Source organism: Myotis yumanensis, unplaced genomic scaffold (genome assembly GCF_028538775.1).
Source record: "Myotis yumanensis isolate MYYU_CA2020_CCGP unplaced genomic scaffold, mMyoYum1.0.hap1 SCAF_10, whole genome shotgun sequence".
In the NCBI taxonomy this organism is placed as follows: Eukaryota; Metazoa; Chordata; class Mammalia; order Chiroptera; family Vespertilionidae; genus Myotis; species Myotis yumanensis.
Window position 1 is genome coordinate 36,914,264 of NW_027223761.1, and position 27,691 is coordinate 36,941,954.

The 27,691-nt window shown below is 41.7% G+C and overlaps 1 protein-coding gene across 2 annotated transcripts in view; it reads right to left on the reverse strand.

Annotated features, from left to right (window-relative positions):
• The window catches only part of SWAP70 (switching B cell complex subunit SWAP70), a 73,295-nt gene that overhangs the window by 13,661 nt on the left and 31,943 nt on the right, over positions 1-27,691 (reverse strand). Inside the window, exons 3-7 of one of the 2 annotated variants that reach the window (XM_070425318.1) lie at positions 19,989-20,162; positions 9,241-9,468; positions 6,192-6,338; positions 4,776-4,884; positions 2,715-2,896 (exon numbers count right to left, since the gene is read on the reverse strand). In XM_070425318.1, the coding sequence (XP_070281419.1) occupies positions 2,715-2,896; positions 4,776-4,884; positions 6,192-6,338; positions 9,241-9,468; positions 19,989-20,162 (840 nt within the window). The remainder of the gene's footprint in view (positions 1-2,714; positions 2,897-4,775; positions 4,885-6,191; positions 6,339-9,240; positions 9,469-19,988; positions 20,163-27,691) is intronic. The other variant, XM_070425319.1, reaches the window with a different exon arrangement.

Genomic DNA, 27,691 nt, shown 5'->3' on the forward strand with positions numbered 1-27,691 from the left:
GTAACAATTTTTCAACACCTATCCATCAAATCCCGAATCAGTTGCTTAAATAATTCTATGAAGCCCGGCCAGTGTGGCTCAGTGGTTGAGTGTCGATCATAAACCAGGAGGTCAAGGGCACATGCTCGGGTTGCGAGCTCAATCCCAAATAGGGGGCATAAAGGAGACAGCCGACCAATGATTCTCTCATCATTGATGTTTCTATCTCTCCCTCTCTGAAATCAATAACAATATAAGTAAAAATAATTCTATGAAGCTATGTAATAAGAAAGCTGTCCAAGTGGCCTAGGCCCTGTCAACTCAGGCAGGCACTCACATAACAGAGCAGGAAGGGAGACCTACATGCTACTGGGAGACCAAGTTCAAAAGAATTTAAAAGGACACCAGATGGATGAAACTCAAATGCATGACGCTAAGTGAAAGAAGTCCTGAAAACACACATGCTGACTTATTCCATTTATGTGAGAATTTGGAAAAGGACAAAATACAGGAACAGATCGGTGGTTTCTAGGGGTTGGGGTGAGGGGAGGGTCTGAATACAAGGAGCAGAGTGAGGAAGTTCTTTGGGGCACTGGAGTTTGTCTGTACTCTGTCTGTGGTAGTTACAGGAGTCTAGGCGTGTATAAAAACTCATGAAACCAAACATAAACCACAAACTTGCTGCTTGCAAATTTCTTTTAAAGACAGGACATGGGAGCTTCTAGACTACTGGCAATATTCTATCTTAACTTGGTTGGTACTTTCAGAAATAGTCGCTGTATTTGCACACACATATTGCATGCTCTCCTTTGTATGTATGACCCATTTCGTAAGTTATAAAGGAGGGGCACCATGTCCAGATCCCCACTCGTAACATCCACCGCACTCTGTGCACAGTGGGTGGAGGGAGCAGCAACCTCATGCTGCAGGTGCTCATCCGAGCGCACACCCTCTACTGGGGATGTGCCCGCAACCCAGGTACATGCCCTTGACCGGAATCGAACCTGGGACCTTTCAGTCCGCAGGCCGATGCTCTATCCACTGAGCCAAACTGGTCAGGGCTTAGAGGTGCTTTTAGAAAGTCGATGTGCTGGGTAGGAACAGCTATTTCTAAGATTGTATGTCCACGTGGTTCTTACTATTATAAAAGTATATTAAAAAATTCTTTGGGAGTCCACGAGGAGGAAGTCAGCATAAAGTGTGGTATTTCCATGGGTAGCAAAGAGAGAACCTCACCAGGAATGAGGGGCCTTATACTGATACGGCTGTAATTAACCTAGTTATGAATAACCGGAAAGGAGCAATGGGAAGGCCAAACATCATGGGCAGGTCATTTTTGCAGCTTTGCCAGGAAGCTGCAGCTTCACACTCCCCAGGGAGTCTCTGGTCTGGTCTATTCCCTGCATGTCTCTGGGGGAAGGAGTGGGGCTGATACATAGACGCAGGCCCAGTAAAGTTTGGATGAAACAGGGAGGGTGCTCTCCTGTCAGTCACACCTGGGGACAGATCACTGGCCAGGGTTGGCGTGGCCACTGCAAGCTCGGGTAGATCTGAGACACTGAATCCCCTAAACAAAGAAGTCCGCTCTCTTGCTCTCTTGCGCTCTTGGCCTCTGGCTCCCTCGGGACTCGTGTTGCAGGGGGAGTCCTCTCTTGGCTCCCCTTGGAGCCCAGATGGCCCATGGCCATGTGGACCTCACCCACAAAGGACTAAAGGACTACAACTAGCCTGATGCTGAACTGGACCCGGCTGCCACATGCAACTGAAACTCTGGCCACTGGCTCTGATTTTAGTTCTACTGAATCCCCAGCTGCCCTCCTTCCAGGACGGGACTAAGGGAAATGGGACTTTGGAAACCCAGAGATGCAATTCCAAGCAAATAAAAGTCACTCATCTTCCTGTGCGAGTCTCAGAAAATTCCTTTTCTTGAGATGTCGTAAGGACTCCACCCAAAGCACTCAGCGGGGTAAGGACATCCCCCTTCCACCGATAACAATACTATAAGCAACCCCCACATCCCAGGGCAAAGGTGCTGCAGAGGAGGACACACAGGTCTTTCGGCTCATGGCTCACACGTGCTCAGTGATTCAGGCAGACGGGCTCAACCCAGAGGTATCCCAGGTAAAGACCAGGGCCACACGCTGGGTACTCACCACCAACTCTCCCCACCCCAAAACCGTGACATAACCAAGGAACAAGATCACCCAGTGACCGTCAACAACTCCCCTGTACAGTCTATGGTACTTGTCCCCTAGCCCTGAGATGGGAGGAGAAGCTGACCCAGACTGGACCTCTGACTCTGGACAGTAACTAAAACCCACAATTCTACACTCAGGGTCTCATAAGGTCCTCACGAGTGAAGATGAGAGCAAAGGGGAAAAACTGAAAAAGCAACAGACTCTCCCCAGGTCGCCAAAAGTGACCATGACATCTTAGGGGAACAACATTTCTCAACCGTCTCTGACAAAATTCAAGTGTGCTTTCTTATAAATATGCTTCTCTGGTCAATGCAATGTCCCTGCTGCCCTGAGGCCCTCATCCTTTCAGGCTGGGGAAACCAGGGTGTCCTGAGGGTGTAGATACACTTCCTGGGAACACAGTTCGCCAAAAAAATCTCCCCAAAACTGCAGTAACCTGGTCTTAGTAAAATCAAAGCTCGTAAGTGAGGCAGCTGTGGCTCCTGCGATGCAAAGAGCCCTCTGGGCCCAGCCCAGCGTCCGCTTCCCTCTCCTCACCTTCCTCACAGTCTCCAGCTCCCGCTGCTTGTTCTCGTTGGCAGCCTGGAGCTCCTTCATCTGCCGCTCCAGCTCCTCCTGCTCAGCCAGCAGCTTCCTCCGGCGTTCCCTCCGACTCTGGCGGGCTTCTTTGTGTGGCGGGGGACTGCCCAACTTCAGCAGATGGATGGTAGAGTGAATGGCTGTGAAAGGTGCAGGAGAGAACACAGGAAATGCCCGTTATTCTTTGTAACCCTAACATGCAAAGGCACAGTGGGAAGGAAGCCCGACAGGCCTCAGTGTAGATTCTGACTCTGCCACTGAGTATCAGTGTGACCTTGAGCAAGGCACCAAGGTCACACCGTGGCTTGAGCATCAGTTTCCTCATCTCTAAAATGAGAGCGATCATCTCTAAAGTCACTTTTAGTTCCAAAATTCCAAAATTATATATCTGTGCTTAAATAGATGCTTGATTCAGGAATACCGCGCACATTTGAAGAATTTATTTAAAACAACACTTTCAAATAAATAACACTTTCAACTCCCTTCCCCATACTTGTCAAAAGGCTAAGATTTAGCCGTAGTGAGGGCTAAGATTCAAAGTTCCGGTATCTGATTTGCTACTTGCTGTGTTGAGTTTGCCCGACATCTATGCCTTTTGAGATCGTCTCCCTGTATACCTCCCTCCTGAGATGTTAATAGTAGCCTCCATTTATTGAATCCTTGGTTTTCCCATTTAATTTATCCTTGAGAGCTTTCATTTCACTACACAAAGTATTGCACAGTACTCCACTGCATAGCTGTACTGTAATGTATTCAACCATTTCCCAATTAATGGACATTTAGGCTGCTTGCAACGTATCACAAGCATCTCTGCAAGGATGTATCATTTTAAATATGCGAGTATAACTTCATTATTTAATTATCAACCTTTACAACAACCCTAGGGGGCAGTACTGTTACTGTTCCCATTCCACAGGAGAGGGAAGCAGCTACATAATTCATAACTCAGCCCACGTGACTCAGGAAAGACGATTCAAACCCAGCTGGGCTTGCCTCACAATCTTAAACCACATCAAGAAAGAGCACAACTTGCAATGCAATCTTTTTTCGCCTGACACTGAGGGCCCCTATGACTTTGACTACATTTAGTTTTAAATCCTAGCTCTAAAAATACTATTTCTCTCGGTATACCCCTCAGAAACCTAGCTTTTCCCCTGGATAATCAGCCACCCCCAAGGCAGCAGAAGACAGCCCAGACCTGACGAATGGCCACAAGGTCCAGACTAAAGATAACATCTTGACCTAAGTTATGTTTCGGCTCCTGAGCCCTAACGTGGAGATGCCCAGCTACTTCCCCAAGAGCCCAGACAGAGGGACGCCTGAGCAGACCTCAGAACTGCCCTCTAGACCTGAAGAAATGATTCATTCCCCTTACCTCACCTCCAGCCAGTCAGCTCCCAGCATGACCCTGAGCCCCTACCCCTCGGTGTCTTGTGACTTTTGCCCTATATAATCTTAACCCGGTGCCACAGAGGAGCCGGGTTTTTAGCATTAGCTCCCTATCGCTGGGTTGGTCACTTCAATATTAAACTATTTTTCCTTCTATTCTGCAAACTCCTGCGCCTGCATTTGTTCGGGCCAGTGCACACAGGCAGGTGAACTAAAAAAAAAAAAAAAAAAAAAAAAATTGGGGTCCCAGTAACATAACTAAGTCCAAGAATATCATATTCAGAAATCTCCCCATCATTTAAAAAAAATCTAATAGATAGTGTCTCATTCTTTAACGGTCACTTTAAAATTCTTCACAGTTGTTAAAAGGGGAAATTCCACTCTTCAAATAGTAGGCGTGAATAAAACTCAAAATGCCCAGTTTACAATTTTCCCGTAAGATGATTACAAAAACGAAATTGACTAAAAATTTGGGAACTGCTCTTGATTTGTTTTTCTTCAAGCTACCATGTCACACCAGTAATAACACAGACAATGAGGGGACAAGGCCTCAGTATCTGTCACGAACTTCAAAAACAGAAAGTCAGAGCTTTCGAGTTACATCATGACCAACAGTAAAAGCCACCTTACCTTGAATCCACTCCTGCTTCTTCTTCTTATCTGAAGCACTGATCTCAAAGGTCTTATCAATACACTTTATGAGAAAGAGGCATTTCTTTCCATCTTTGTCAGGCAAAGACTAAAAGAGAAAGCCAAGTTAGTTCTTTTTTTGTTGTTGTTTTTTTCTTTTTGTTTGTCTTTTTAGAGAGAGAGAGAGAAGGAGGGAGAAACGTAGACTTCTGTTGTTCCACTTATGTATGCATTCATTGGTTGCTTCTTGTATGTGCCTGACCCGGGATCAATCCCACAACCCTGGCACATCAGGCCAATGCTCTAACCAATGAACTACCTGGCCAAGGCTAAGATATTATTTTTAAGTTTTTAAATTAAATTCAATCTTATTTATACAAATATGGCTGGAATTCAATGTTAATGAAAAATACCTCTAAATGCATATTACTGATTCACTAATTCTATCCCCTGGGCAACTTTACTTACGGGAACAATGACTCCTGATCAGTATACCAAATCCTGACCGGGAGAACGACCACCTGATGGGGATGCCATGCTTTGGGCTTCCTTACGCACAGTGACTCACACCTGAGCACGTCCCTTACAGGAACCCTGGGAGGTACACCCACGGAGCTACTACAAGTGCTCACTCCTCGGAGCGATGAGGCTTCGAAGCCAGAGTGATTTCCACACCTGCCAGAGGTGTGCACCCCTCTCCTCTCCTTGCACCTGGATTAGTGCTGGCAACTGTGGTTCCTGACACACATCCCTATGAGAAGACTGGTATGGCCTATTGTAATCTTTGTGATTTTCCATGTTTAGCTGAATCTAAAAAAACCCTTAATGGGCGTTGCACACCCTAGAACATTAATTCTATACCATTTCATCCATCAAAATACATTATCATTTATGAGTAAGATCATAGGTATTCGAAATGTTCTTCAACAAAGACAGGCCTGGTAATAGTTCAGATATAAATACTCAAAAATGTATGTTCCTGAGGACTTCACTTCTTGACAGAATTAACAGTTATGAATAAAATGTACTGAAAGTATTCAAAGGTATTGCTCACTTCATCTTCAGTTTTATTCATTGCACTCAAAATGGCCCAGAGTTTCTGGTATGTTCATTATTTCAAATGATTTTTTTGCTTTATTTTCTTTTGATGACTCCGTTTTATTCAATAATGATTCCGTAAATGTACAAACAAACGCGATTCAATCCCTACCCTTTGTTCACGAGTATAAGATAGAAGACAAACTCACATTAGAAAAAAATTCTGTCAGGTATCTTTAATTTTTATTGCAACTTTAGCCTATATTATGTTGGAAATGTAAGTTTTAAGATTATTTTAAGGCCCTGAAGTCTACAAGGAAGATAAGCTACTTGAGCAGCAGGGGGCAGCACCGCAAAGAGGTAACAGTCGGCTCTTACCTCCACGCAGCAGTTTTCATCCAAGACAATGTCTCCTTTCTTATCTTTCAGATCCTCACTCACATAATAAGAAATCACATTGGGTTTTAGTACAAACCAGCGTTCAGTCCAGTTTTTCCGTCTATGGCCTTTTTTCATCATGTAACCCTATAAGAGATTAAATCTGACATAAATGCCTGTATCTCTCTTCCTTGATATTCCTACCTACTCCATTATCTGATAGACGGTTCTTGCCCTTTGTGGATCATGAAGCCTTTGAGGATCTATGAAAGCCAGGGACACTATTCCCAGTCAAATTCACATAAGCACATGCAAACAAAAGCCTATGCAGAATTTTAGATACCTCTCCCTTCCCCTCCACGCAAAGCTAAATAGACAATAGACTTTTAAAATATATATATATATTTGTATTGATTTCAGAGAAGAAAGGAGAGGGGGGGAGAGATAGAAACATCAATGATGAGAGAGAATCATCGATCAACTGCCTCCTGCACACCCCCCACTGGGGATTCACCCTGCAACCCAGGCATGTGCCCTGACCAGGAATTGAACCATGACCTCCTGGTTCATAGGTCAATGCTCAACCACTGAGCCATGCCGGCCAGGCAGATAGTAGACTTTAGAATCCCTGATGTTAATAGCACTGTAGTTTTTTTTAAAATTCCATATATTTTAGGGATGCTTATTGAAATATTTATAAATATTGCCCTAGCTGGTTTGGCTTAGTGAATAGAGCGTCAGCCTGCAAACTAAAGGGTCCCAGGTTCAATTCTGGTCAAGGGCACATGCCCGGGTTGTGGGCTCAATCCCCAGTAGAGGGCGTGCTGGAGGCAGCCAATCAATGGTTCTCTCTCATTGATGTTTCTATCTCCCTCTCCCTTCCTCTCTGAAATCAACAAAAATATTTTTTAAAAGAAATATTTATAAATTTTATAAAATGAAGTATCTGAGATTTGTTTCAAGACAATACAGGAGAAGCAAAAGTAGGTAGTGTAGGATTCACCATGTATTGGTGGTTGATGGGACTGAGTGGTGAATATATTGGAGTTCATTATACTATTCAGTCTATTTTGCTTCACACACACACACCCCAACAGTACTCTCAGTAAATTAAACCCTCAGTCAGTAAAAATGCTAAAAGGTGCTAACAGCCAAATATACAACTCAGCCAATCACCTTCTGACACCCACCTACCTTTCTACCTGATCTCACAGTATTCTGGAGGATGAACTCTGCTCCAGATGAGCAAAGAAAGAATGAAGCAATAGGTAACAATACTGGCTTCTACGTGTAGCTTCTATGCATACTTATAAGTCTGTACTTCCTCCCCATATATCAGCCTTACAGGTATATAATTCAAACTTTTACTTCAAGAAAATTACACCTGATTATAGTCTTTCAAGGCTGTTCAAGAATAGCTGGCATTTAAATATTAAATGTACAGGGGCCAGAGCAAAAAAGGCAAAGGGAGTAAGAAGCACTAATTGGTAGTCACAAAATAAGCACAGAGATGTAAGGTAAAACAAAGGGAACAGAGTTAACAATGTTCTAATTACTATGTATGGCCAGGTGGGTAACGGAAATATCAGGAGGAACTCTTTGTAAAATATATGATTGTCTAACCACTATGCTGTACAGAAACCAATACAAAATAATACTGAAAGTAAGCTGTAATTTTTCTAATATTTTTAAGCTATCTCATACTGAAATCCACCCGTAATCTTTATCCTGCCAACCTGATGGGCTTAGTGCGCCTTCACAGAGATCATGTCTTATATCTCCTCGAAGCTCCAAAAACCTATACAAATTAAGCCTCAACTACTGTTCATTGAGGGGCTCCACTAAGAAAAAAGAGCAAGGATGACAATATTACCTACTTAGCAAAAAAAGGACCAAAGTAAGGAAATCCCAAATTGCAGTTATTATTCAATATTATAATCCTAGAGGCTTGGTGCACGAACTGTCCATGGGTGGGGTCTGGGCAGCCCACCCTTATTGGGTGAGGGGGGCCGATCAGGGATAGGCCAGCTGGGGGGAAGGGCTGCGGGTGGTTGGCTGGCCAGCCCCGCCCCCTAGACGAACTCCCAGTCAAACTCCTGGTGGAGGGGACAATTTGCATATTAGCCCTTTACTATATAGGATAAGAAATTTGAAAGAGCCACTAATATATACATTCCATTTAACAAGCATTAATCTCCCCATATGATTACCAGTTGCTTTGCAGGTGCTGAGAAAACAAATATCACAATCTAATAAGACAAGTGCAATTTTGTTATGTAAAGGGGTTTTCTTCCAAAAATAAGGGTATTTTTATGATTTTATAAAAATAATATATAACCATATACATAAATTCATGTATGTTACTAAGTCCAATAATAAGAAAGGAATCAAGAAGAAAATAAAGTTCGCAGAACTTCCAGAATCCAGAGGTGATCACTCCAACACTCCGCTGAGCGCCCGTCCTGACAGCTCTGCGCCCACCTCTCACACTGTGAAAGGAACTGCAAGGCTGCCGCTCACCAACATGCCATGGGCATCTTTCAGATGGACAGGTGTGGAGGTGCCCATGACATGAGAGTCCTCTAAAAATCATTTGCGAATGTGATCATTTAAACAGTTCTTTCAAAATAGCAGCTCCGCCCGGCCGCAGTGGCTCAGTGGTTGAGCGCCAACCTAGGAACCAGGACGTCAGCTTGATTCCCGGTCAGGGCATATGCCCGGGCTGGGGGCTCGATCCCCCGTCAGGCAGAAGGCAGCTGATCAATGATTCTCCCTCATCATTAAGGTTTCTCTCTCTCTCCTCCCTTCCTCTCTGAAATCAATAAAAATATATATTTTTAAAAAATAGCAACTCCAATGCTTAACCATACTTCAGAAATGCACCTGTAATTCTGCAAAAGGAAAGCCTGAGAAAATAAGGCTTTGTTCAGCTCTAAATCCGTGTACAAGTATAAGTGACTTATACTCATCTTCGTGATGAAAATCTGTCTGAGTTCAAACATGTCAAATTCCAAAGGTGAGAAGAAACACGGTGTTACAGGAGTCTTACCTGTTTCAACACATCTAGTATCAGCTCATTGAAGACTTCATTGATGGCCATGGACACCGTCTGCCGGTCCATGCCTTTGCTGAACTGTCCGGTTCCAACGAGCTCGATCAGCTCCCACACAGAGAGGCCGTCTTTCCCGTCATCGAAGTTGACTTTATAATCTTCAAACTGCTCTTGCTGCCAAACTCCTCCCATGGCGTCTGTCAGTTTCTTAAGCAGGTATTCAATCTACAGAGAGAATTTAGAAGGCATTATTTACTAGTAAAAAAAATAACCTTTTAACTTAGGTACATATCTACGTTATGTACACTGATAAGGTCCATTTAAGAAACATTCTTTTACAATTCCAACAGCGGATCATGACTCTGTCAGGGAGAAGGGTGTGGACAAGTGCCACTGGTTCTATATTGACCTAGAATAAGTAAAGGAAGCAAACCCTGATAACCCTCTGATCGTGTATTTGCATACATTTCCAAAGCAAACTGCACACATACACTGCCATACGCAAACTAATTAATGTGATCTGATTACTCTCTCTTGGATAAATATTTTAATACATCAGAATATTCATTTATTTTTAAAAAAAGAATATTCATCTTTTTCTAATATGCAAGCACCCAGTTAAATAAGCATCTCAAAGTAAAATGTACAAGTTACTCCCCAATTTACACATTTTCGATATAAGGCAGTTATTTTAAATTCATGCTGCCTCCTCCCGTTAGGAACGCTGACAATGTTGTAAACAATGTAGACTTTCTAGCTGGGCCTGGAAGAGCTTCTCAAACCCTGAACACTGAGTCGTCTCCACCTTCCAGATGGCTTCCTTTCTATTACTGGTTTTGGTTGGGGCAGTTCCATTCACCATGGCAGGGTCCTTGTTCCCCACGGCCTTACATCAAATCGGCGACAAAAGCCTACGGTGTTTACCCCCCGGGAGAGGTGGTTTTCAAACTGCAGGTTATGACTCAATATGAAATCAACTTAGTGGGCAGTAAGCAACATTTTCTTTAAGGAAATGAAAAAATATTTCAGCTTATCCACAATGAAGACAAATGTTTTGAGTGACAAGTCTTGCTTGGTGTGTGTATGTATCTGTGTGTGCGGGGTCGTGAAATAAAATGTTTATCTTCCTGTCGGTCGCAGTCAAAAGGGAATGAAAAACTGTCCGAGACAGTTCTCAACTCCGTCTCCTCCTATCCCATCTGCCTTGGTTCAGGCCTCCCATTGGTACCCCGGCCTCCAGCATCGCCCCCAGTATCTGTATTCTGCCAGAGAGATTTTTCTAAAACCAAACCTGAGCCTGTGCCCCTTATCTTTAAACCCTGCTTCGAAGATAAAGGCCAAGCTCCTCTGCATCCATCGGTGGCCATCGCCCTGCCTGCTGTCTCGCTCATGACACAGTTACACGCCCCAGTGCTACCAACACCACTGGGCAGGGGCCCCCACTTGTTCTTTGAAGGACTGGGTAGTAAATATTTCAAGCTTTGTGCATCTCCGTTTATTTTCTACTTTGTTTTGGGGTTTTTTGGTGTGTGTGTTTTTTTTAACAACCCTTTGAAAACCGTAAAAACGATGCCTAGCACATAGACAATATGAAACAGACCAGGGGCTGGCTTCCGTCAGCGAGCCATGGTTTGCCAATACCTGCCATAGATTATAAGTAGTTGACCCACATGACACACTTGCTTATGCTCCAATGCCTTCCCCACGCTGCTCTGTCTAGAATACCTTCACCCATTTCTCTACCTAACAGATATTTATTCACGGCCTACATCGTCTACAGTGATCGGCAAACTGCGGCTCGGCAAACCGTGGCTCGAAAGCCACATGCAGCTCTTTGGCCCCTTGAGTGTGACTCTTCCAGAAAATACTGGCTCTTCCACAAAATACCGACTTCTGCGCATGGGCCACGAAGTTTCAATCGCACTGTACGTGCGCGCCCACACGTGGTATTTTGTGGAAGAGCCATACTCAAAGGGCCAAAGAGCCGCATGTGGCTCGCGAGCTGCGGTTTGCCGACCACGGGTCTAAGATATTCCCACCCAAAATGAGATGTGTGGACCAGACCAGCAGCAGCAGCACTTAGAAACCTATTAAAATTAAGTGTCTCAGATCCCACGAAAAACCCAAAAGCAAGAATCTGCCTTTGAACAAGTACCCCAGGAACTCATAGGCACACTAAAGTCTGAGAAGCAAACCTGCTCTGACCAACCCTAACCCGGGCAGGTGTTTGTCTATGCTGCTGCATTTAGCATACTGAATTAAAATGATCTTTTTACTAACTGGCTTCCCCACTGTTTTATGAATTCCATACAGGAGGGACCATGTCCCACTCATCTTTGAATCCCCAGAACTCAGTATGGTACTTAGAACGTAGTAGAGCTCAATTAATGTTAGTTAAACTGAAATAAATTAAGCTAAGCTGCAATTTCCTCATGAAATGAATGAGTATAATAACACTCATCAGCCCAGCTGGCGTGGCTCAGTGGTTGAGCTTCTACCTATGAACCAGGAGGTCACAGTTGGATTCCTGGTCAGGGCACATGCCCAGGTTGCAGGCTCAATCCTTAATAGGGGGTGTGCAGGAGGCAACCAATCAATGATTCTCTCTCATCATTGATGTTTCTATCTCTCTCTCCCTCTTCCTTCCTCTCTGAAATCAATAAAAAAAAATATTTTAAAAAATAAAATAACATCCATCACATATACCTACTATGGAGATAAAATGAAACAAATACAGGACATTTTGCACAGTGCCAGGCACACTAGGTACTCCATCAATGTTAATTCCCTTCTGCAATTGAGTGGACTATTATACCACCATTTAAAATTACTTTCAAGAAAGCACTTATAGCCCTGGCCAGTTTGGCTCAGTGGATAGAGCGTCGGCCTGGGGACTGAAGGGTCTCCGGTTTGATTTCAGTCAAGGGCACATGCCTGGGTTGTGGACTCAATCCCCAGTAGGGGTGTGCAGGAGGCAGCTGGTCAATGATTCTCATCATTGATGTTTCAATCTCTCTCTCCCTCTCCCTTCTTCTCTGAAATCAATAAAAATATTTTTTTAAACAAAGAAAGCTTTTATGAAAGTACATAGTGAAGAAGAATGCAAAATTAGATTTACCTATGATTTACACTCCATAAAGATTATGAAAATATTTTGACAAATACTAGTACAAAACATAGAAACAGCAAGTCTGCTACAAATAGGATTGTGAATTATTTTTTTCTTTGTCTTCTTTTTTTTTAAATATATATATTCTATTGATTTCAGAGAGGAAGGGAGAAGGAAAGAGACGGAAATGTCAATGATAAGAGAGGATCATTGATTGGCTGCCTTCTGCCCGCCCTCTACCGGGGATCAAGCCCACAACCCCAGGCATGTACCCTTGACTGGAACTGAACCCAGGACCCTTCAGTCTGCATGCTGATGCTCTATCCACTGAGCCAAACCAGCTAGGGCTTTCTTTCTCTTCTTAACACTTCCATTAACTTGGTTAAAACGTTGCTTGTGAAATAAACTTTAACAAAAAAAAATAGAAAAAACATATTTGCAAAGAAATGTACATTCATAAAATATCACAAAGTCAAAAAATATCATGAGTTCTACGATTTAATTTGATAAGATTGTAAAAATCCTCTAGTATGGAGATTACCTAATCCCTTAAATCTAACATATGTTTACTTGTTGGAGGAAGACACATTCAGGTCTTTTCCTTCTCTTGTTGGAGATCTATCATCTGCTATTAAGTTTATCAGAGATTATTTTCTTGGCTCTTCAACAGAAGTAGCAGGGATTATCAGCGGAAGAGAGAAAAAGGACATATTAAGAGGAAGACAAAGGAAGAGGGAAGGAAAGAATGAGACAAAGAAGAGAGAGAAAATATAAAAGCAAGAAGAGATTGAAGAAAGACAAAGGTGCCCTAATCGGTTTGGCTCAGTGGATAGAGCATCGGCCTGCGGACTCAAGGGTCCCAGGTTCGATTCCGGTCAAGGGCATGTACCTTGGTTGCAGGCACATCCCCAGTAGGGGGTGTGCAAGAGACAGCTGATCAATGTTTCTCTCTCATTGATGTTTCTAACTCTCTATCCCTCCCCCTTCCTCTCTGTAAAAAATCAATAAAATATATTTTTAAAAAAAGAAAGAAAGACAAAGGAAAGAAAGAACATTAAAATAAATAACTGCCCATGGTAAACTAACTTAGAGGCATTAACAGGTACAGAAATGCAATCGCCCCAAGGCAGCAAAACGAAGGGCCCATGCTGCCTGATCACAACTTGGGGTAAGTGTAGTAACGGCACAACTAGAAGTTTTAGTAGGAAGCCAAGGCCAGTATATGCCTATGGCCACAAGCATGAGGAAAAGTGGGCGTGGCAAAGAGGTGCATCCAACTGACCATTTGTATCTGTGGACACCCAGCCTCAGCTCTGCCTCACCTGCGCCTAGTGAATGAACCCGACCGAGCCTCATAGTCGGAGCTTTAGTTCTTCTTGCCTATCAGACGACCTTTTATAATGTTTGTAACCCAGAAAGGACCTATTACGAGCAAACCTTTCTGAAGGTGACCTCCCAAACCTTTCTGAGTTGGGCATCAGCACCAGCATCTGCTCAGCATTGCCAGTAACTGTGCCAGACAACCAATTAGATTCATTTCCTGCTGACTTTCAACACAATCATTTACTTGTCATAACCAAGTAACTTAAGGACCTCTTAAATCATTACATTGGGCCAAGGAGAGACAAGCGTTCTCAGCTATTCAATTATACTAACTAATAAATCACGTGCTGCGTGTGAGTCTGGAGTGGCCTGCATCAATTCTAAGAGCTCATTCAGTTTCAGGAAGCAGCTTACTTCCTCCTTCCAAGCAAGTTTCACCAAAAATAACAAAGAATAAACTTTTAAACTGCATGTGCTTTGCAATGCCTTTGGTTCCAAAATTTATTTTGTTAAATGTTCTTTCCCTATCATCATTGAAAAGGGCCTTTATTGGCGTAACAACAATTCAGGTTTTATTTCAGGTTTTATTTAGGAGGGTCTCTTAAAACTATTTCAGGTTTGATATTTATTTCAAGGCAACTCTTCCAAACAAGCTCACAACGGACACATCCTGTTTTTGTTCTTGGCTCTGTGGGAAGTGAATACTAATGTAAAAACTATACTTTGACACATGTTTCCAGGAATACCGTATGACAAAAATTACAAACCCATCTCAAATAAGGACTTTTGCGTAGTAAGTAACTTAAATATGTTTTCAATATTCTTGACACTACTTTCTGGGTGATGGAAAACTAAGTCAAAAGCAAACTTATTTATACCACTTATGTTATTCATATAACTACAGCTGTTACTTATATAGCATTAATCAAAGCTAGAGAACAAAATCTTACTTAAAAACATTCTGGACTTAAAATGCAAATGATCATTAGGGACTTACAGTATTGGAAAATTTAAAAAATTAATTGTATAAAGTCTAAAAACTGTTGAAAAGATTACAATTAAACTTAGTATATACACATAACAAAGACATTTCAAATTTTATATTTTAAATACATCTTTTTTCACGTTACATTTTATTAAAATCTGTAAGTCTAAAACTGTACCAAAATACAGTTTTTTAAATGTTATTAAAGTATTTAGGAAGAAAGCAAAAAATCTAAGAGAGATGGCCACCTTAAGAAATATTATGATTCTAGTGTTTTCCATAACACAGTGTGACCTCGAGTCTGCAGTGCTTGGTCAAAGGACAGGAGATGTGCTGAGAGTGCAAAAAATTCAAACTCCAGGAGTCTGGTTCAGCAGCCAGACAAAGCATTTCCACATAAATCTGTTTTAACAACCCCTTCTTTCCCCACACAAGTACTCCTGGCCATGGAGGAATAATCTGTAAAACTAACTCTAATTCTCCTTTTAACTAGAAGGAGTTAAGGATGTCAAAACACAGAGTAAGTCCGAACAGTAACATGACAAGGTAGGCTGCCTGGCTATTCTATCACATCAAAGACAGGCTGTTCCCTTCCCAAATGAGACTAATTTGTTTGGAAAGCGGACCAAGACGTCCCTGTCAGCCCGACAAGATGAAGGTAAGCCTGCCACGGAGTTCTGGCTAGGCTCGGGTGCAGAAAAGATAGTCACGTGGGCCCCAGTTCTTCGAGCCACCTGGAAAATAAATCTTTTGAGTTTAAGCAGGGCAGTCAGGAAAGTGATGCTGACTGGCTCCCTTCACAGCCTGTGGGTCCGTGATGATTTAAAGCCAATGACAAGTCCTTCACATCAATCAAGTGCTGCCCCGAGGAATAAGGTAAGTCTCCTTACTCACTAATTTCTAATTCTGAAATCAGGACAAGGTCACTTTCAAGTTCACCATGAATATTTTAGTAATGGAAAGAACCAAAACATCACAGGTCAGAGACCACCCCTCCTCCAGTTCCAAGGAAAACACTAATACATTTGGAAGCACTGAGTGTAACTACAAAACGTCTTCGAAGAGGATACTGGAGATTTTTCTAGCATAATTTGTCCAAGCAGCAGCTTGGCTTTTATAATAGCATTGGTGTATCTTTTTCTCTACCTATAAATATTCTATCCCCTTCTCCTCGTATATATCTCTGTATTAAGCTGGACGTTTTGTTTAACTTTTCTATTCTCTCTTTTTTTTAAGGTTTTTTTGATCCCCCTACCAGGGATCAAACCCACAAGCTGAGTATATGCCCTCTGACTGGGACTCGAACTGGCCACCCTTTGGTGCTCGGGACCATGCCCAGCCAACTGAGCCACACAAGTATATACACATGCCTAGGTCAGGGCAAGCTAGACAATTTCTGTAGACAAAACTCCCACAGCATGTTTTATTTTGTATTTCCGCTTTTACATACATGGGCAATTACATCATTATGGTTACCAAGCACTAAGAAACTGCTCCCACCTGCAGTGAATCTGCCTTTCCCTTGATAACCAATGACCACCTCATTGCTAAATCCAAGGGCAACTTCTCACTCATCACGCTCTAATTTTTCTGTGACAGTGAATGCCAGGAACTACTTTTCTGCTTCTTAGAACTTTTTCTTTCTTGAGTACCCATGACTCAACATTCTCTCAGTTCTCCCACCTCACCCGCTATTCAATTCAGCTTCCTTTACCAAACCTACTTCCTCCTGCTGCTGTCAAAACGCTCCCAAGATTCTGTCCTCAGCCTCGCCTCTTCCACTACAGTCTCTTCCTACCTGATCTAACCTATTACCATGGCTTCCCTATCTCTGTGTCTGGCCCTGGCCTCTCACAAGCTCTAGGTATGCACTTCAGTTGAATACAGGACAGCTCCACAAGGATGTACCAATGTACCAAATGGACCAAACACATCAGCATCCACTGTATCCCCAATGTATCCATCATCCTGTCACACACACATACACACACACACACACACACACACACACCATTCAGTGAGTACTTACATTGGGACCAGACATTGCGTTAAATGCTTCACATACATCAACTATTTTTATCCTCACAAGAGTCCATTGAAGAGAGCAGTTATCCCCATTTTAAAGATGGGGAAACCCAAACAGAAAGATTAACTAATTTGTTCAAAGTCACATAGCTAAAAAGTGGTAGGGTCAGGGTTCAAACCGGGCAGTCTGATTTCAAAGACCATGCTTTACACAACTACACTATATTACTTCCTAATTGCCCAGTCTGACACTTGTCTATATTTTCGCACAGCAAGGCACGATGAGCCTGGTTCTGTGACCTCCAGGTCCCTCCTATCTGCTCTTCTTTTCTATTCTCACTGATGCTACGGTTCTTTAGTCCTTAGTACCACTTACCTTCTCTTAACTTCCCATCTCCCACCTCTCCATATTTCATCTATTTACCTGTCACTCTCCTGCTCAAAAATCAATGGCTCACAGCTCCCCACTGCCTACAGGATAAAATCAAAATTATGCGCAGCCTTATCTACTCCACTCTTCTTCACAGCCATCATGTTTCACTTAGACGGGATATGTATGAGTCTTCTTGACGGCCCAGCATCTAAAGCCCTTCGTATGTCTAGGGAATCCCCTACCTCCCAAGGTAAGAGTAAAAATGTAAATGTATCCTTTCCAAGCCTCCTTTGCAGCTAGCTTATGGCACATGACCTAGGCCACCAATTAGATGCCTCATCCCAAATGTGAATTGGATAGTGGGCACTAGAGAAAACTCTCCTTGGTAACAAGAAAGCTGCAGGAAGACCTGAGTTCCTGGGCAGCACCCAGTGTGCAGGGCCAGAGGTGTTCCTTGGTACAAGTGCAACACCTACCCTCCGGTGGCAGCAACCTTTCCCTTGTGGTCCTCACTGGAGCAACCAGTGTAATTCCAGCCACCGCACCTGGTTTTTAGGCCATCGTGGCAATTCTGTGAACTACCCAACAACCTTTTCACACATTTACTTTTGCCTTAAATCACCTAGTCCTGGTGTTTCCAAGTAAGCATCCTTCACGCATCTCAGAACATGCCCTTTGCTTTCCTGCCCCACAGAACCTTGCCCACTGTTTCTTCCATCCAGAATTCTTCTCTATTAGTCAAAACTCTTCCGATCTTTTAAGACCCAGCACTAGTACTGCTTTCCCCATAGATATAATGGCTAATACTTGATGAGCACTAAGGACCAGGCATTCTTCTCATTTGATCTTCACAAGTACAGTGGGAGGTAAATACTTGCATTAGCGCCATTTTACAGTTGAGGAAAATGCAACAAAAACAAATGAAGAAAATTGCCCAAGGTCATGCATCTAGTGAATGGTGATAGAGCTAGAATTCAAATCCAGAGATTTGACTCCAGACCCCTGCTCTTCATCAGGGAACAGCCAATTGTGTGGCCCCTGAGTCAAAGCTAGCCCAGCAGCCAAACCTGGTTCACAGCATGTTTTTACACACCCATGACCCAAGGAAGAATAGTTTTTTAAAGTGGTTGGGAATAATAATTTTTTTAAAGTCCAAAAAAATTTCTTGACCCATGAAAACTATATGAAATTCAAACTTCAACATCCATTTCACTGAAGCATAGCAATATAGTGTCTATGGCTACTTTTATGCTTCAACAGCAGAGTTGAGTACCTGTGACAAAGACAGACAGTATGGCCCAAAAAGTCCACAAAGCCTCAAATATTTACTGTCTCACCCTTCAAGACTCTGCTTTTAGCCACTATATTACACTGCCTCTCTGAAAAAGCTGCCCTATCCCCTTATTTCCCCAAGCTGGAATAAATCTTGCCTTCACTGAATTTGCATGGCATTTGCATCTTTCTGAGAACAAGTAGTCCATTTTGCTTTGAATGACACTTGATTTATTTTTTTCCCTCCAGCAGACTGTAAGTTCCTTGAAGGCAGGAAGTAATCTTTCTCACTTCGTATTCCTCTTGGTGCCTCCCTTATTGTTGGTAGTTTATTAATGCTTGCTGATTTTAAATAAAATATTGTAGTATGAAGTTTTTAAAAGATTTTCCTAACATGAACAAGCATCATAGAAGTTATATTCTAGACTCTGTATTGGCAGGATGGGGAGTAAAGGGCACCCTCAACCACCACTGGTGTGTGTATACATTGGTACAGCAGTTCTGGAAGCAATTTTGCCTTGTTCACCTAATAATTCCTTGAGACTGTGCATTTCCTAGAACTCGGAATTCCACGGCTGGAAATTTATCTTCAGGAAACACGCAGGCTAACGTATGCAATAATAGTAGTCATTAGAGTCAACACATTTACTGAGTACATATTACCTGCTGCTCACTGAGCTAAGTACTTAAATGCAGACTCTCACACCCCTTAGAGGTAACATCTTATAAATGAGAAAATTAAAGCCTGAGAGGTTAAATAATTTGTCCAAGGTTAAGGGATTACAGATGACTTGTTTTTAAGGGGAGGACTACAGCTGGTTTTAACTTTGCATATTATAAGGCTTTTCTACTGTAATAAGCATGTATTGCAGGTATAATTTTTTAAAAATATGTCTTTATTGATTTCAGAGAGAGGAAGAGAGAAGGAGAAAGGGATAGAAACATCAATGATGAGAGAGAATCATTGATCAGCCATCTCCTGCACAACCCCTACTGGGGACGGGGCCCGAAACTTGGGCATGTGCCCTGACCAGGAATCAAACCGTGACCTCCTGCTTCATGAATCAACACTGAACCACTGAGCCACACCAGCTGGGCTACAGGTGTAATTTTTAAAGGGCAGTAAGACATCACAAAACCTTACTCCTCTGTTTGTTTTCTTTTGGAACCTTAGGAAAAATAACTCAGAACAAAACAAGCAATGTCCTTTTTCATTTACTGTGGGAAGTACAGTTAAAATTCACCATCCTGGACTTTGAAACAAGAATAGTATTTCCTTACATAAAACAGCCTTGAAAACAGTCTGGATCCTATATGTTGCCCATATAGCATCACTTGACCAGTTCTTATGGTTTTATCAATATGCAGGTAGACAAAAAATTATGATGTAACTTGTACTGAATAAATATTCTTTGGACCTGAGGACGGATTTGTCTATAATTACAGCAATTTAGAGAGGAAGAGTCCCACCCTGTCTGCAAGTCTCCAGGGATATTACATGACCCCAAATCACTTAAGTTTTGGACCTTTTTTGATTCAGGCCGTTTTGCCTCTGATCCAAAAAGTCTAGTCCAATACTTCATATCTACAGTGACTTAACACAAACACTTCCAAGTTCGATCTATTAAATGCGAAGATGGCCCAAAGCCACACCTTACCTCTTCTGGCACAATAATTAATGGATACTTGTCCTCAGATAAAAAGTTGAAAATAACCCACACTTTAAATGAATCTTCTTCCTCAATGAGCAGTGGACTCTTCGTGAGGTTTTTTTTGACACAGAGGGTCCAACACATTCTATTTAATTCAAGCTTGTCAAAGTTGTCTTGGACCTAAAAAGGAATAAGGAAAAATTCCAATGAACTAATCCAAAATAAGTAATATAACCTAAGCCCAGTAAAACAGAAAAACAAAGCTCACTCTAGGCTCCCATTTTAACCAATCCAATTCACCAATACATTTTCAGTGTATATGCTTAGGTACCATACTTTTAAAGGCTCAATTAAGAATATTATATTAAGCCCAGCTGGCATGGCTCAGTGTTGAGTGTTGACCTATGAACCAGGAGGTCCTGGTTTGATTCCCGGTCAGGGCACATGCCTGGGTTATGGCCTTGATCCCCAGTGGGGAGCATTCAGGAGGCAGCCAATCAATGATTCTCTCTCATCGTTGATGTTTCTATCTCTCTCCCTCTCCCTTCCTCTCTGAAATCAATACAAATTTATTTTAAAAAACAAAAACAGAGTCTAAATCAAACTTTAAATGCTGTCTGTTAATACTATGCCAAATTGCTGTAGAACTCAGTAGATGGACGACATCTACATGATGAAAGACATCTCTATAGGATTAGTTCCAAAGGCCACCACCATCAACTCTATCCACCCACACCCCTAAAAAAAACGTAAGTGAAAGATATGCCACATGGGAAGTGACAGGCGCATGAAAGCACACAGCCTTGCTCTGAGGAACCAGAGGTTCCGTGTGGATTATGTGGTGAATTGTAGGGTTCCTGGCGGGGAGTGGCTAAATTTATGGCTGGAAAAGCAAACACAGAAATCACAAAGAGCTTCATAATTTTTTTTTTAAATAGTCTATAGGAAACCCCCAGTTGAAGGGTTTTGGAGCAGAGAATGAGCAGGTCATCTGCAGCCCAGATTACTACTCTGCAGAAAAGACGGTATTGAAGGTGACCCTTGGAGTATGTTGAAGAGTTCAAGGTAAAGTATTCCAAAGGACAGAAAGGAAATGGCATCAGCAAAAGCATGGCAGGAGCAGCCCACCCTCCCTGTTTGGGAAACAGTCACAGGAGGAAGGACACAGAAACAAGGGCAAAGGAAAGATAAAGTGTTCCGTTTGGGAAGTTCTGGTGAGGCATTAGATGGAGGTGTCCAAGGCCAATCAAAGAGGTGAAGCTAACCTAAGAGGAGAGACAGATCTGTGCATCAACTGCACACCAGTGATGACTGAAACCATGACGGCCTAGGAGACCACGGAGAGACACAAAGGGAGAAAAGAGAGGAGATCAGAAACAGGACCTCAGGGGATACACACACTGGTAAAGCAAGAGGAGGAAGAGGAATCAGGATAACTGAAAAAGCACTCAAAGTGGTAGGAGAACCACAAAGATATGAGAACTGGGTGAGGAAACAGTTGAGAAGGTTTGATAAGTAGTGGGAAACGCTGCAGAGAGACTAAGGAGGGGCTGATTAAAAAACCACTGGTTCTGCATGCACTTCAATGATCTCTAGTTATCTTCAAGACAGCTGAAAAGTGTGGGTAAAAGATTTCAGTGGGATCAGAAACCAAGAAAATTCTCCATAAATTAGTTTTCCTAGGAAATAAGTTGTGTGTTCGGCTCATTCCTCCTCTAAAACCTACTCCACTATTCCTTAGTTTAATGATACTCAGGTAAAAGAGTATTAAATGATAGCATTGACATCTTTTTAAAAAGTACAAGAATCAGATCATATATGAAAAGCCCACAGCTAACATCATGCTCATCAGTGAAAAACTGAAAGCTTTCCTCTAAGATCAGGAACAAGGCAAAGATGCCCACTCTCACCACTTCCTTTCAACACAGTACTGGTCAGACAGTTAGGCAAGAAAAAAATAAAAATCATCCAAATTGGAAAGGAAAAAGTAAAATTATCTCTGTTTGCAGAGGATATGCTCTTTTTTATTTTTTTAAATATATTTTTACTGATTTCAGAGAGGGGGAGAGAGAGAAACATCAATGATGAGAGAGAATCATTGATCAGCTGCCTCCTGCATGCCCCACACCGGGGATTGAGCCTGCAATGTGGGCACGTGCCCTGACTGAAATTGAACCATGACCTCTTGGTTCATAGGTCAATACTCAATCACTGAGCCACACCGGCTGGGCTGCTTTTTTTATTGTATGTAGAAACCTCTAAAGAGTCTACAAAAAGCTGTTAGAACAAATAAACAAATAGAGCAAAATTACAGGATATAAAGTCAACATTCAAATATCAGTTATATTTCTATACACTAATAATGAACAATCTGAAAAAGAAATTAAGAAAACAATCCCATTTACAATAGCATCAAAAAGAATAAAGTACTTAGGAATAAACTTTTCCAAGGGGGCAAAAGACTTGCACATTGAAAACTACAAAACATTACTGAAAGAAATTAAAGATGACAAATAAATGGAAAGACATCTCATATTCATGGGTTAGAAGACAATATTGTTAAAATGTCCATACTCCCAAAGCAATTTAGATCTAACGCAATCCCTATCAAAATCCCAATGGCATTTTTTTGCAGAAACAAAAAACATTATCTTAAAATTCATATGGACTCTCAAAGGACCATGAATATCCAAAACAATATTGAGAAGAAGAACAAAGCTAGAGGCCTTGCACTTCCTAATTTCAAAACATATTACACAGCCACAGGAATCAAAATAGTCTGCTACTGGAATAAAAACAGACAGACTAATAAAACAGAAAAGAGAGCCCAGAAATAAGCCTGCAGGTGCATAGTTGATGATCTTCAACAAGGATGCCAAGGCTACACAATGAGGAAAGGAGAGTCTCTCTTCAACAAATGGTTGGAAGAAAATATCCACCTGCAACAGAATGGAGATGGACCCTTGCCCTAGATCAGTGATGGCAAACCTATGACACGCGTGTCAGAGGTGACACGCGAACTCATTTTTTTGGTTGATTTTTCTTTGTTAAATGGCATTTAAATATCCTATATCATAAAAGGGTAATATGCAAATTGTCCCCTCAGCCAGGAGGTTGACGGGGGGGAGGGGGCGGGGAGGCGGCCCACCAACTGCCTGTGGCCCCTCCTTCCGGCTGGCTGGACCCCACCTGTGCACGAATTCATGCACCAGGCCTCTAGTATAAAATAAATATCAAAAATATAAATCTTTGTTTTACTATGGTTGCAAATATCAAAAAATTTCTATATGTGACACGGCACCAGAGTTAAGTTAGGGTTTTTCAAAATGCTGACATGCCGAACTCAAAAGGTTCGCCATCACTGCCCTATATCATATACAAAAATTAATTCAAAAACGGCGTCAAGATATAAATGGAAGACCTGAAACTCCTAGAAGAAAACATCGGGAAAAAGCTTCCTGACATGGGAACAGACAATGACTTCTTGGATAGGACACTGAAGGCACAGGCAACAAAAGCAAAAACAGACAAATGAAACTTCATCAGACATAAACTTCTGCCCACAAAGGAAACAATAGCGTTGGACAACGGTGAGCCAGTCCTTGCCATCAGAGAACTTACACTCCAGCTGGGAAACAATACAGCAACAGCACAACCACCTACGTGATAAAAACTGTGGTGCGTGCTCTGAAGGAAAAGCAGAGGAGGCTTGAGAACACATGGAGGCAGAGCTGGTTAGCTCTGGGGAGGGTGGGGCGCTACCTACAGAAACCTCCCTGAGGAAGTGATGATCAAGCAAAGACCCAAAAGGATGAACAGGCATCGGCTGCATGCTATGGGCACAGGAAGCCTAACAGCAGAGCAAGCAGCATGTCTGAAGGATCTGTGGCAGGAGAGGTCTTCGTAATTGGAGGAACAGAGAGGAGGTCAACATGGCTGCACTGCAGTGAGCAAGAAGGGAGTGGAGAACGTGGAGGCTGGAGAGGTTGGCAGAGGCCAAACAGAACACAGCCCTGCATGCCATGATAAGCACTTTGGGCTTTGAGATCATCTCTAAGTTCATTCTAACGATAAAGGGTCTAGGAATTTATGGCTCCATACTCCATCTCATCTAAGATTACAAACTGCTCCCAAATCCCAGTTTATATCAGACACATTAAACTGACAGTCTCACATCTTTTGGAAAACTAACAATGGCTGTCACTGATCTCAGGGTGTCCAAATGGAAGATAATTTCCTAGAAAAAAAAATGTGTAGAGTTGTTTTCTGGTTGTTGTTTTTAACACTAAGTCTATGTAATGGCTTGTCTCATAGAGGACAGGCACCGGAATAGGTAGACTGTATTGCTACAGCAAGCTCAGATTGGGTCCGAGTTCTTCTTATTTTTAACATATGTTTGCTTTTCCCATACATATGAACACATATGAACCCATACATATGAATAAGATAGCAGTTATGGACCTCAATTCTGACTCAAAGTACTAAAAGTATTTACAAAACTAAACTCATGTTTCTAAATTAAAATTTTCATACCAACTAGCAACACTTCTTTTTTTAAAATATATTTTTATTAATTTCAGAGAGGAAAGAAGAGGGAGAGAGAGATAGAAACATCAATGATGAGAGAGATGGGGGACAGGAGGGAGGGGGGTAAGAGATCAACCGAAGGACTTGTATGCATGCATATAAACATAACTAATGGACATAAGACACTGGGGGGTAAGGGAGGGCAGGGGATTGTCAAGGGCAGGGGGGGAAAAAAGGACACATATGTAATACCCTTTGTAATACTTTTAGCAAAAAATAAAAATTAAAAAAAAAAATGATGAGAGAGAATCATTGATCGGCTGCCTCCTGCACCCTCCCCACTGAGGATCGAGCCCGAAACCCGGGCATGTGCCCTTGACTGGAATCGAACCTGGGACCCTTTAGTCCACAGGTCAATGCTCTATCCACCGAGCCAAACCAGCTAGGGCTAGTAACACTTCTTTAAAACATTTAGCATAGTGCCTGATACACAGTGGACTAAATAAATGTTAGCATTTTTATCTTTATACTAATGTTTTCAAAAATATTTTGATAACATGGGAAAGGAAATATTAATGTTAAGTGTTCAATATGATCCCAGCTTGAAAAATCATACAAATGTATTTTTAAAAATAACGACTTAAAGTAAACAGATCAAAATTTTAAAAGTGACTGCCTCAATATGGTCAGGGTAATATTTTCTGAATAAGTTCCTTTTTAAAAAAATTTACAACCATGAGCCTGTATTTACAATACAGGAAACCATTTTACAATTAGGAAAACCACTTTAAAGACAGTATTTCACATTAATTGTCAGGGAGATACAAATCAAAACACAGTAAGATACCACACCTCACACCCAGAAGGATGGCTATAACCAAAAAAGACAGAAAATGACAAGTGTTGGTACCGATATGAAACAGCTGGAACCCTCGCATATTGCTGGTAGGAAAGTAAACTTCACAGCTGCTTTGGAAAACAGCGTGGCAGTCCCTCAAAAGGTTAAACGTAAGTTGCCATATGACTCAGCAATTCCCTTCCTAAGTATGTGCCCAAGAGAACTGAAAACACACATCCACACAAAAATTTGAACATGAATGCTCAAAGCAACAAATTCATAATAACCAAAAAGTGGAAATAACGCAAATGCCCATCACCTGCTGAGTGTTCAAACAAAATGTGGTATATCCATAACAGAGTATTATCCAGCCATTAAAAGGAATGAAGCACTGTTACATGCTACAATGCGACCACGTATTTATGATTCCATTCATATGGTATGAGTCCAGGATAGGCAAATCCATAGAGACAGAAAGTAGATTAATGGTTGCCTAGGGCTCTGGGGCAGGACAGAGTGAGTGCTAATGGGTATGTTTGTTTGTCTTTTGAGGGAGAACGAAGAAAATAGTCCAAAATTGATTGTGGTGACGGTTGCACAAAAATGTGACTATATTAAAAACCACTGATTGTACACTATAAAAACTTAAATTGTATGTTATATGAATCATATCTCAATAAAGCCATTATTCAAAAAACAAGAACAGTTATTTCTTTAAACTACATCACTCTTAGATTTATATTGCTGGCCAAAGTGTCCAATGGCATAAATTCATCCATACTCAACATAGGACCTCTTTATTCACTCAGAAGTTTTGAGGACATTTCAAAACTAACAGAAATCTGAAAACTCATTTTATGGAAGAGCTACAACTGACACATGAACTCAAGCATCTGGTAAGAGAGTACAAATGTCAGCCTAGGAAAACAGAACGTAGAGGCTGCTGGCCTCAAGAGAAGGGACACTATATTGAACTAAAATATTTCTCTTGGTGTGTTTATCCTTTGCATGTATGTTTCAAAAAAAAAAAAAAAAGAGAGAAACAGAACAAAATGCAACAACAACAAAACGGTTTATGTTAGAAAGTAGCAGATTTCCCCAGTTAGGACTTAGCATATTGCCAGGGAAGTATTGGTTTTAATCCTAGAGCCCAGACCAACCTTTAACGTGTAGAATCAGGGAAAAGAAGTGACAATTATTTGAACCAAAGAAACTAATAGGTAATTAAATCTCACGAAAGAACTAGATTGCCTCGTAAACATGCTGAAGCAGAACTAGTTTTTGATGTAGTCTGTTCGGGCTCAATAGTAAAAAGCTAACACTGTACCACTTTCTTCATTTATTCCGTCAGATAATCCAGGTATAGTGTCTTTTCGCCAAAGGTGGGGGGGGAGGGGGGGGCGGGGAGGGAGAGCTCACAAAAAATTCTTCCTAGACCCGACCAGTGTGGCTCAGTGGTTGAGTGTCTACCTATGAACCAGGAGGTCATGATTCGATTCCCGGTCAGGGCACATGTCCGATTCGCTGGCTCGGTTCCCAGTAGGGGGCGTGCAGGAGACAGCCGGTCAATGATTTTCTCTCATCATTGATGTTTCTATCTCTCTCCCTTCCTCTCTGAAATCAATAAAAAAAATATATTAAAAAAAGAACACTGGTCTAGAAGTTAAATGGCTTAGATTCACAAACTATCTACCTCTTATTCACTAGGTAACCTTGTGCTTTTTTTCCTCCTGAGTTAAATGGGAATAAGAATTCCAGTTACACATCTCAGGATTAACAGGATCAAATGAGACAGTATATATATGAAAGCACATCTTGCAAATATTTAATCATTATTAAATTTTTTCTTTGCATGACTGATAACAATCTCTCGATTTTATGTTATCATGCTTCAGCCACTATTGGCATTTTTTTCCACTAAGTTTCAAAACAAAGCACTAATCTTTGCTCAATTTAAGCCCACACCATGGAATCCTTGGCAGCTTTATTTGGATTGAAGGACTGGCAAGATTCCACTCCAGGTGGCTAAGCAATAGTAAACAAGGGCTCACTGTTTCATCACATCCTCACCCGCTCTGTGAATGAGGTTTTCTCCAAATTTAGTGGCTAATTTTGGACTTTTTAAATACTGCTATATTTTCTTCCCTGGCTACAAAACTTTAAAATACCCTAAATACTAAAATAAAGAACATTTTAAAATGTAAAATTCAAAATGCTTAAATAAAGTTACACCCAGGAAAACAAAATGCAATATTAGGGCACAGCACTTTAAGATATTAAACCATGCCCTGGCTGGTGTGGCTCAGTGGCTAGAGCATCATCCCTCACATGGAAGGATCACAGG